This window comes from Talpa europaea (genome assembly GCF_964194135.1).
Source record: "Talpa europaea genome assembly, chromosome: 9".
In the NCBI taxonomy this organism is placed as follows: Eukaryota; Metazoa; Chordata; class Mammalia; order Eulipotyphla; family Talpidae; genus Talpa; species Talpa europaea.
In genome coordinates this window covers 55,989,393-56,001,576 of record NC_140076.1, presented here as the reverse complement: position 1 = coordinate 56,001,576, position 12,184 = coordinate 55,989,393, and the positions used below count along the sequence as shown (strand labels likewise).

Sequence of the window (12,184 nt, the reverse complement as noted above, 5' to 3'; positions counted from 1 at the left end):
ATTTTCATAATTGTTTAGTTCTGAGTATTTCCATATGGGTTCTTCTTCCACTCATTAGAAATTTAGAAATAGATGTTTTAAGATTCAAATGTATATGTGAACATGTGCCTATGTTTTAGTTGAGATTTATGTAATTGATTTTGAACTTAATTTCACGTAGTCAGAAAATTTAGCTTGTCTGATAACACTTCTTTAAGATATTTGAAACATTGTTTCATGAACTTTTACATGAATAATTTTTACAAATATGCCATATGTGCTTGAAAAGACTGTATGTTCTCTGTTGAGTGCAGACTTGTATATATGACCATTAAATTATGGTTTTTGTTCAAATTTTCTGAATTTATACTAATTTTTCCATCTGGTTGACTTATTAACAATTGAGAAGGATGTTTAACTCTTTCAAAAAGAATAATTAACAAATTTCTAATTTTTCTTCATATATTCTGTGATCATTTCATTAAGAGTATTCAAGCTTAGAATTATTATATCTTCCTATCATTAAGAAGTGACCTACTTTGCCCCTAATGATGCTGTTGGTTTCATTGTTTTTCTGCAGGTGATGTGTATTTTATCATCTCTTTTTTTCTCTAAGATGTTCTTTTAATATTGGCATTCTGGAGTATCAGAATATAATGCACTAAATTCATTTCTTTTTTGTGGCTTTCTTTCTATATTAATATTAGTATTTGCTTCCATCATATTTCTCTCTGTGATCTTAGATCACATATAAATCCCTTTGTTGTTTATTCCCTTCCTTTCTTTTTCTTTTTTTGTTCCTAGAGTTTTCCCTTATGTTTTATGAGCTTAAAAAGTACATTACTCAGGATCGAATTGTACTTCAAGTTATACTCCAAACAATTCCGCAATATTTTATATTTGGTAAGAATAACACTCTAAAAATTATTTTAGTGATGGGGTTTTAGTACAAAGAATCATATTCAAAATATATTTGAAGCTCAATTATCTAAATAACTATATTAATACTCTATTAATAATAGCTATGTTAATTTCAGACAAAGCAGACTTCAGAGCAAGGAAAATTATCAGAAATAAATATATAGATGCATAAAGAAAATATATTTATATATGCATAAAAGAAAAATAATTAAAGCCCATATTGAAACTTGGAATCTCCCTTTATTTCTTCATTATTTGACTAAGTAGTTCACCTACTTTTAAAAAAATATAAAGCAATGGGCTCTTCCTGTAGAAAAAACTACATATAACATAAACACTTAACATAAAATTTCACAGGACACATATATAACTTTACATGTAGTATCACCAGGCACATATACCACCAGTGTATATCAGAAAATTCCAAGGGCAGGGACAAGGATAACAACCTCTGACTTAGCATTTAAATTATAGAAGCAATGAGACAACTGATTACATACTTTACTTTCACAGCTTCTTCAGACTCTACAGAAACCATGACAGTTGGTAAGTCAAAAATTTTCAGTGTTTCTGTCTCTGTGAGGATTATCTCTATAGACTTCTCCAAGTCCTCTTTTGTTACAATTTTTCCAGGTGTTGCCCGCATAACCTGTACATCTAAATACATGAAATGCATGAGAGATGAGCCAACTCTGTTTAGAGAATGATAAAATTTAGCAGCATGGGGGCTTAGAAGTATAGATCCTTGTGAGAGTATAAGATAATTCAGGAGAAGTCATCTAAACCTGAGAGTCCAAGACAATTGTCTATCAATATGAGATCTTCAACTTTGTACCTTAGGCAGCTGGGCACCAAAGAGTATTTTAATGTCTCCTAAAACATCTTTCCTTGATAAGCCATCATCAGAGACAGTGTGGCATGGTGCAAGAGAAAAAAGGAGAAAAGGACAGAGGGAGAAAAAGCCATGTGTTTCATAGTCAGAAATTAGGACTTCAATCTTAGGTGTATAAATGTCAGTAAATTTCTCTACCCTCAATCAAATTTAAAATGGAAACAGCAAAGGGACTGACATAACTAAACCAAAATAAACCCTAGAAATATGACTCCAGAATTGAGACTACGAGAGGGGGAAGGAGGGTAGGAGTGAAAATAAAGAGGGTAGGGGGCACAACAAACTATGGTAAAAGACCATGGGTGCTTCGGTGGTACATGTGGTATAGTGCACACATCTGTGGAAGTGTAAATCTCTTTCCTGAGATCATATACAGCATTGTAAAGCTATCTACCTTTTAATGTTAGGAAAAGACGCTTTTGTTTGTTTAAAATAGCAGTAGTTATTCTTTTTCCTGTTAGGATTTGTAACAAGAATACTTCTGACAAGTAACAGAAGAGTCCATCAAACACTTCTCTAACCTTATCAACATTAGCACTGATCCTGCATTATCTCAGAGGAGAGGACATGCTGATTCTACTTCAGGTGGAATCCTACATTGGTGGTTACCCACCTGTACTGCACTTCAAGGCAAATGTCCCTCAGATTTGTACCTATTTCTTCCAGCACTTTGATCACCTATCCATTTTTCATTCTTTTATCTTCATTTTCATTATTCTTTGCATTACCTCATGTTTTATCCTCTGCCTGGACTGGGCCTCTGCCTTTTTGTTTTCCTATAAAATTACTGATCATCTTTAAAAATCCAGTTCAAAAGTCAATAATGGTCTCTAGAAACATGCTTTTTTTTCCCACCTTAAGTTAATCTTTCTAAGTAGTCTCAACACATTTTACATGTTTTGTAATGACTTTGGGCACGGTATATCAGAATTGTATGGCTGCTGTGGTAACACTGAGCTTTTATAAGACCAGGTCTATGATTCTTGAGTTTGGTGATGCAAGAGAATCACCTTAGGAACTTTAAAAAATATGCAGTTACTACCCTGGTATCTTCATGTAGCTACTCCACAGGCCAACACTGGCAATCTTTATTGCTGCACCCCCCCCTGCAGTGACCTTCAGGGCTAATGGCTGTTGCCATGGTCCCTGAGGTCCGGCGTGGGCAAGGAACCATGCGCACAGGGGGAGTACAGCAAACTCCCTAAGATGCAGAGAAGCCGAATGCCTGCCAAGAAATAATGACCACCAGAAGCTGCCACAAAGATGATTAAAAGAAATGCTGACCACCTGGAACCTTATCTCGCTTTCTCAAGGCCCACAAACTTTATTCTGCTACAACTGTCTCTCTAAAATCTTTCCTTTTTCTGGTCACTGATTGCTAATTAAAAAACATACGTAATTTAATAATTAGACTAATGCAAATGAAACATTACTAAACACTGTGTTATAATAGAATTGTTGTTAATAATCTTTCTATTATGTGCTTAACCTTAGTACCTTTGATATTAACTGCATTATAATATAAATTTACCTATGACAATTAATTATGAGTAAACATAAGTAAGTAATAGTAGTAGTAGTTAGTACAAGAATATAGAAAGAGTTAATAACCTGCCCAATTAGGAATGAGGCTAGGTCCAGGTGTAACTTCGGACATAAATCACTGCCCTGTCAATTAAGCTAAGCCTATGAGCAAACTGATCTCTTTGATGTTCACTGTTCCTATGCCTTTAGAAAAAACATATATATATACTGACCACTAACTTAATAAAAGTGCACTCAGATTTACACTCTCTCTTGAAGTGTGTCTGTTTGTCATTTCTTTAGCCGAATCCCTGACCACCCTGCGCAGTCTCTCAACCCTGAGATGGCCTCATCGTCTACTGCTGTGCTGGTCCGCGGCACTTTATCATAGTTCATTGATCTCAAATGTCAAACAAACAATAACTACATTTTCTAAAGAAACAGTATAACTTTGTATTTACTGAAATAAGTAATTTTACTTACATTACCTGTAAAACTAGCCAATCTTTCACGCTTAGAGGATGGTTCTTCTAGGTCTTCTGCTATTGACTCAGAAGTGGATATACTTGACTTAGAAACTGTACTGCTTCCTAAAATTGACCTTTAATAATAATTAACAACATGTCTTTATGGGCAATATATAAATAAAAATATTATCAGATTGAGAAATCAAATATACTATATCCATATAAGCAAAATCTATAAAAATAAGCATTGAGTTGATTTTTCAACGTTAAGTCATTTTTGATATATTTTACACATAAGCAATGTTAAACCTTGGCCTAAAATCTTTCAGTAGAATTCCAAACATTTAAGATAAAAATCCAGAACACAAGCTACCTACCCAGATTCTCTGTTGTCATTATCTCTCTTCCTCCCCCACCTCACTTTTTTTTAAGTCCCTCAATCCTGTGGCGCTTTCTTGCTGCAAGACTATAACCTGTAACACACTTTCATTTTTCACCAGGTTTCTGTTCACCATTCAAATTCCATCTTGATGCAATTTATTCAACTCTATTGCAAAGGTGTGCTCAATATTTAATTAAAAGAAATCTTTGCAAGCAGTAGAAAACCAATACATGGAATAATACAAAAATAATTTCCTTAAACATATCAACTTAACATTACCTATGATATTATAGGCCTTTTCCCCTTTCTATTTATGGTCCAACTGTTCTCCAAAGGGTGGGTACAGTTTATTAGAACATTCTTTGTTTTGCAAAAAACACTCCTTAAGGTTTCTGTTGCAAATTTGGAGGCAGACTCTAGAACAACTTTTTTTCTGCGAAATCTTGTACTTAGTTAACATCCGAAATTTTTAATTGTGAGACTGAAATTTATAGATTCAAATATTTTCCATAATCTTTAGGTTGTTTCATTTATTTTTTAAAGATTTATTTATTTATACAAGAACCGGGGTACAGGCCAGATGTGTGGGAGGGTGAGAGGATTCACCAGAGACAGAGTGGGAGAACAGAACAGGCAGACTGATGAAATACACTGCTGAGGGGAGCAGCGGGCGAGGTAGGGGAGGGCTGCTGCTCCATGTGGGATCCTTGCAGGCCGACCAGGATTCAACCCGCGCTGCAGGGGCTGTGGACAGCTTCACAGCGCTGCGCTCAACCACCTGCACCCCCCGGAAGGCCCTTTAGATTGTTTTAGAACATTGTTATTATTGCAAAGACTCTGAACTTTCTCTACTGTGAACATTAATAACATATCAATTATATAAATATGTACTTAATACTTAAATTTCATTTATATCAATATTCTGGGAGAATACGATTTGCTTGGGAGAATGGGGAGAGTGGAGAGATAAGACATTCTTTTTGATAAAATGCAGCACAAAAGAAATTGAAGAAATATGTCTGCAGATATATGCTAGCGCCTATCTCTTAGTCCCTCCATAAATCTCGAGAATAATTAAACATTTTTCATAAATGTTCTGGTTTGAATGTAGGGGAACTCTTAAGACATGTAAAGATCTGCATCTAATTTAACATGAGCAGAACACAGAGATGATGTACTAGGATGATAGAATTGGGAGACTAGAGACAACTGACATCTAAGTTACATACATACTACAAATCAAAGTATATATGACAGGGCCTCCCCAGTGGTGCAGCGCTGTGCAGTTGTCCACAGCCTGCGCAGTGCAGGTTCGATTCCCACATGGCATGGCAGATCTCTCCTTTTGCACCAGCTGCTCCCCTCAGCAGTGTATTTCAGTCCTTCTTCCTGTTCTGCTCCCCACTCTGTCTCTGTGAATCCTCTCACCATCCCGCGCCTCTGGCCTTTACCCCAGCTCTTGTATAAAAATAAATAAATCTTTAAAAAAATAAAATAAAATTATATTTAAAAAAAGAAAGTATATATGACATTAAAAATAAAGAACTATAGAACAGTATACTCTACCTTGTAAACTGCCCCATCATACTTGGATTTATTGTATTGTGATAAAGGGTATAGGAAGATATAAAATCTGATGTAAATGATCCTTCCTGTGATGTCAATAGTTTATTTGGCTTTGCTGTACCACTATGTGGATCTGGATGGAAAAGAGGTCGGGGAGTAACATCAACTCCCTGTGCATCAACCACCTGTAGAAAATGATTATTTAAATGAAATATATAAAAAAGATGGAGTTTCTAACTAATAAATCATAGAAAATAGAAATAAGCATAATGTTTCTAGAATATAAAAAACTGAATGATAAAAAGATTTTATGTTTAAAAAGTTTCTTAACTAGTCATATATTAATTTAAAGTCTTATTCATATATGACATATATACAAATAATATATATTGAGAGAAAATTCAGAAGGTAGAAAAATATTTATCCAGTATAACATTTGGTATACTTAAATTTTTATTCAAATGTTTTTTAAAAAATCTACTACTTTTCATTTACACTATTAATAAATATTTTTCAACTTAATACATAGTTTTGGTTTGTTTGATTTTGGCTAACTTAATTTTTTCAGTATAAAGTTTAACACATATAGAAATAATTAACACAATACCATATAATTATATTATACAAAGCAAATTTTTTTTTTTAAAGATTTATTTGTTTGTTTATACAAGTACTGAGTACTGTCAGAAGCGCAGGAGGGTGAGAGAATTCACCCGAGCCAGAGCGGGGAACAGAATAGGCAGAAGGACTGAAGTACATTGCTGAGGAGAGCAGCGGGCAGCAGGAGAGGTCTGTGTGCCTTGTAGGACCCTCGCCCAGCGGCCGGGGATTGAACTGGTGCTGCAAAGGCTGCAGGCAGCTTCACAGCCCAGCGCTCAACTGCTGCGCCACCGGGAAGGCCCCAAAGCAAATGTTCTTATAGTCACAACTAAAATAAAAAATTAGAACATTGATATTTACTTCAAAATAATGGGCCCCTTTCACAGATGGCAAATGCTGGCCTGGACCCCCTCTTGTATTACAGCCTCTCCCTCCTCTCTCATGGTAATCATTACAGTGACTTCAATAATCTCTTTTTTAATAATTTCATTAATTACACACATCTAAATAGTCACATTTATAATTTGTATTGAAGTAAAATATTCATCCAGAAAAAAAAAATGGAGATACAAGTTCCTCCCTGGTGGCACTATAACGCTATCGGCAGCCACAATATCACAATTTCCAACCCAGTCAGGAAGCTAACCCACATGGCGCATTAGACTCTTCTGTCCGGACCAGTGCTCCCCTCAGCAGTGTGTTTCAGTACATCTACCTGCTCTGCTCCCCACTCTGTCTCTGGTGAATCTTTTCACCCTCCATACCTCTGGCCTGTACCCCAGTTCTTCTATGTAAAAATAAATAAAATCTTTAAAATGAAAAAAATGGAGATACAAATAAATAGCTTAATGACTTTTTACAACTGAACATATTTTTTAGTCAGTAATCAGATTCAGAGGTGAAAATTACCAGCTTCTCAGAAGTTTACTTCATGAGAGTCATACCATTGTTGAATCATACAGTGTGTATGTACTGTTTGGCATATAGTTTCTTTTGTTCAATATTCTATTTGTGAGATTCATTTTTGTTGAGCATTTTTGTAGATGATTCATTTCCAATGCTGTACTACATTCCATTGTTTGAATATGTCAGACTATTCTATTACTCATGGACATTTCTATACTTACCAATTGTTTACTATTATAAAGGGTGCTAATATGAATATTACTATATGTGTGTTTTGCTGAATATACTGTATTGATTTATGTTGGGTATGGTCAAGAGTGGGATTTCTGGGTAATGGATAATATATATGTTCCTCTTTAATAGGTAATACTAAAGAGATTTTCCCAGGTGGTTCCCACCAACAATGTAGGAAAGTCTGGTTGCTCCAGAATTCTGCTAGCACTTGGTAATGTTTGTCAAAGTAATTTAGCATTGCCTGTTTTTAAATTTATATAAACATCCATATAGTATGATTGACTTGTCTGACATCTTTTGTTCAATTGCATGTTTTCATATTCCTCTATGTATTACATATACTTCATTAATTGATAATTGTAGTCTGTTGGATTAGTATATATCAATACTTTATTTATCAATCCTACTTTTCATCAACATTGAGTTGTTTCCAGTTTTTTTTCCATCATGAAAACTGTTTCAATAAACATTTAAGTAAAAAAATTATAGTATGCCTGGAATACATTTCTGTAGGGGATGTAGAATTGATGGGTCAACTTGATTAGATAACACTCTTTTCCAAATTGGTAGCTTTTCATGTTTAGATCTATAATATACCTGGAATTGAGTTCATTCATAATATGAGAAAGGAAGCCATTATATTTTTACTCTGTATGAATACCCATTTGTCTCAAAAGAATTTTTAAAAATATTGTCATTTCCCCATTATTCTATAGTGAACATTCATTATAAAGAAAGTGTATACATATGCTCTAGTCACTTGCAGGCTATCTTTTTGCCATTGTTACACTTCTTATTAAATTCATTATGTAGGAGAGCAAGTCCTTTCGCCAAGTTCTTATTTAACAGTGTTGGCTATTTCTAGACTTCAGAAGCTTCAAAAAAAACTTTGAGTTTTTTTTGAGTTTTCTGAAAAAAAATGTCATGGAAAAATAATCTTCTGAGATTTTTGACTGAAATTGCCAAGAATCTATAAAATAAAAATTTGGTTATTATGCTTTCAATGCATAAACTTGGTCTATTTCTGCATTTCTTTGGCTCTTTGTAAATGTCTCCCAATAAAATACTATAGTTGAAAAACAATAGTTGTAACTTTTGTTATATTTATCCATAAGTATCTTATGATTTTTAGAGTTCCTATAAATGTTAACATTTAATTGTTTTGTTGTTTTGGGTACCCAATAACTTTGCTAAACTCTCTTAATTTTATAGTTGTCAGTAGGTGATTTTTAATTGTATATGTAGATAATTGTATTATGTACAATTATTCATTGTTTTGTTTCTTCTTTTCTAATTTTTACATTTTTCATTTCATTTTCTTGCCATACTGGCTAAGACTTTCAAGAATATCAGATGGAAGTTATTTTTTCTTAGAAATGCTTTACTGTTAAATACGATCATTGCTATAGGAGTTTAAAGAAATGATTGTAACAGAAGCAGCCCCATAAAAGAGGGAGGTGCAATGTTCCCCACTCTGCTTAAAGATGGGCAGAGCTGAGCAGCCAGGTGAAGCTATCAATATATAATATGGAAGGTAGGGCAGCTAGGGAGGTCGGGGGAGACACATGGAAAATGGCACACTTGCTTCTTAGCTTTGAATTTGCACCAGGGATTTGGGGGACTTGGAGGAGACACATAGATGGGTGACATGTTGAGAGGCTGACAGTGGCAGCTGTTATCTTGATTTGCACTTTGATTCTGCTTCCTCTGTCCCAGCTTTCTGAGGCCTACTTCAGAACCCCTTTCCTGTGGTCCCCTGCCAAAAGGTGCCTTAGACTTGTAGCAAGATTTTAGGCCACAGCAGCCCTGCTTGGAGCCATCTCTGCCTGGATGGGCATTTACCCACAAGATGAGGTAACTGGGAGTATTTTATTGGAACACCAATAAAAGAAAATAAAGTGTCCTTTCTTCTCTCTCTATGCACATTAATTCTATTAAAGTTCTTTCGTACTAAGTGTCTCCATTGTCTTTGTGCACATGGATGGCCAGATTCCTTTAAAGCATAGAAGTTTGGGGATCCTGGAATACTCCTCAGGTATGCACTAATACCCTAAATTAGATTTAGGAGGTTCCTGAAAGAATTTTTTAAAATCATGATTATAATCTTATCAGGTACTTTGTACTGAGATGATTGTATATTTTTTCCATTAAGCTGTAATTGTTGTGAATTTCACTGATGGACTTTTATATATGAAATCAATCTTGGGGCCTCCCCTGGTGGTACAGTGGTTGAGCCCTGGGCTGCGAAGCTGCCCGCAGCCTCTACAGCGCTGGTTCAATCCCCGGCCACCGGCAAGTGTCCCACATGTTGCGACAGACCTCTCCTGCCGTGCCTGCTGCTCAGCAGTGTATTTCATCAGTCTGCCTGTTCTGTTTCCCGCTCTGGCTCTGGTGAATTCTCTCACCCTCCCGTGCTTCTGACTGTACCCAGCGCTTGTATGAATAAATAAATAAATCTTTAACAAAAAAATTAAACCAATCTTGCTTGGTATAAACTCAGTTTTCTCATGATGTGTTCTCTCTTATATTGAATATACTGAATTTTGCTGACATTTTATTGAGGATTTATTTCTTCATCTATATTTGCAAGTGAGATTGTCTTATATTTCTCATACTGTTGGAATCAGATTTTGGTATCATGGTAATTCTAGGCTCAGAAAAAGAATTTTGCAGTATACCCACCTTTCTTGTTCTGTTTTCATCCATATATGTTTGCCATATGTCACTAGTGAAAGCATGTGGTCCTAGAGTTATTTTTGAAGTAAGGGTTTTTTTTTTTTTTAATAGAGGCATTTTTTTTTTATTTGTTTGTTTGTTTGTTTGTTTGTTTTGTTTATACATGCACTGGGTACAGTCAGAAGCGCGGGAGGGTGAGAGAATTCACCAGAGCCAGAGCGGGGAGCAGAGCAGGCAGAAGGACTGAAGTACACTGCTGAGGGGAGCGGCGGGCGGCAGGAGAGGTCTGCGTGCCATGTGGGACCCTCCTCTGGTGGCCGGGGAGCAGCCGGGGATCGAACCAGCGCCGCAGAGGCCGTGGGCAGCTCACAACCCAGCGCTCAACTGTTGTGCCACCAGGGAGGCCCTGAAGTAAGAGTTTTAAATTAGTATTATTAATTTCTTTAACATAAGCTGCCAATTTTCAATTTTTTTGTCTTTTTGGTAAAGTAAAAGTTTATAATATAATTTTTTCACTTTACCAAAATTTTTAAATTTCAAAATTGTAATAAAATTGCACACAATTTTACAATAGCCTTTGAAATTCACAATCAGCAGTTTTTAGTATATTCACAGATACACATAGTTACCACCACAGTTAATTTTAGAATCTTTTTGTCACCTTAAGGAATTCTGTGCCCTTTACGACTGTCTTACCGTTGTCTCCCCTTCTAGTTTTAGCCTACCACTAATATAACATGTCTAGAGATTACCTTGTTATTAACTTTCAAATGAATGAATCATATAGTATATGGGATTTTGTGTGGTTTCAATATTGATCCACGTGGTAGCATGCATTTCATTCCTTCTTTATGGTTGAATAATGTTCGTTGTATGAATAAATCACCATTTGCTTAACCATTTGTCCACTGACGGACATTGCTTCCAGCTTTTGGCTATTCTGAATAAACTTTCATGTATAAGTACCTGTGTGGAAATACATCTTAATTTATCTTGATTACTGGAATTTCCTATTGTATGATAATATTTAACCTTTGAGGAACTAGCATACTGTTTTCCAAACTGATGGGATGATTTTACTTTCTCATGAACAGTGAATGAGGGTCTGGATTTCTTCACATTTTAGCCAATAACAGTTACCTGATATTTTTCATCTAGCCATTCTACTGAGTGTAAAATGAGTATCTCATTGGTGTCTTTCTTGCTCTAATGACAAGTGATGTCACATCTTTTCATGTGCTTTATGATCATTTACTATCTTCTATGGAGAAATGAGTATTCAAATCCTGCACCCAATTTTTAATCGTGTAATTTGTCTTTTTACAATTGGGTTTTAGGAGTTCTTTACATATTCCAGATATATATCTCTTAAGAGATATGTTTTGAAAATATTTTCTCCCATTCTATGTATTGACTTTTCACTTTGATAGATTTTTAACTACTTTCTTTCCAATATGGATGCCTTTTCTCTTCCTTGCCTAACTGTTCTATTTAGATCCTCCTGTAAAGTGTTGAATAGAAGTGTTTTAAAAATTTTTCTGATATCAGAAGGAAAGCATCACCTTTTATCATTAAGAATAGGTTAATTGTAGGTTTTCCAGAATGTCCCTGAGTAAATTCCTTGGTCTTTCAAGTTAGTTGAAAGGTTTAATTTTTTTTTTTAATTTGTGAATATGGAATTAAAAATGTTTTGACTTATGTGTTCTGATAATCACTTTATTAATACTATATTGACTTTCAAATTTTGAAACATTCTTACATGCATTATCCCCACTATCATGATGCATTATTCCTTTTACAGTGTCACTAGTACCATACAATATGTAAATATTGCATATATATATAATGTATACATTATATATAATATGCATATGGTTGTTATATACTGTGTATCCTCCCAAATTCATATTAGAATATTCCAGTCATTCACAATTAAATATGATGTTAGTAGGATTTTTATTTTATTTTTTAAAGATTTATTTATTCATGCATACAAGAACTGGGGTGCAGCTCAGAGGTGCAGGGGGAGAGAGGATT

At 34.8% G+C, this 12,184-nt stretch overlaps 1 protein-coding gene across 1 annotated transcript in view; it reads right to left on the bottom strand.

The window, feature by feature from the left end:
- Window positions 1-12,184, bottom strand: part of DNAI4 (dynein axonemal intermediate chain 4) — a gene marked incomplete at both ends in the record, with an annotated part of 56,434 nt that overhangs the window by 33,018 nt on the left and 11,232 nt on the right. The window contains 3 exons of the mRNA XM_084242349.1: window positions 1,401-1,557; window positions 3,805-3,917; window positions 5,732-5,916. Coding sequence (XP_084098475.1) covers window positions 1,401-1,557; window positions 3,805-3,917; window positions 5,732-5,916 — 455 coding nt within the window. The remainder of the gene's footprint in view (window positions 1-1,400; window positions 1,558-3,804; window positions 3,918-5,731; window positions 5,917-12,184) is intronic.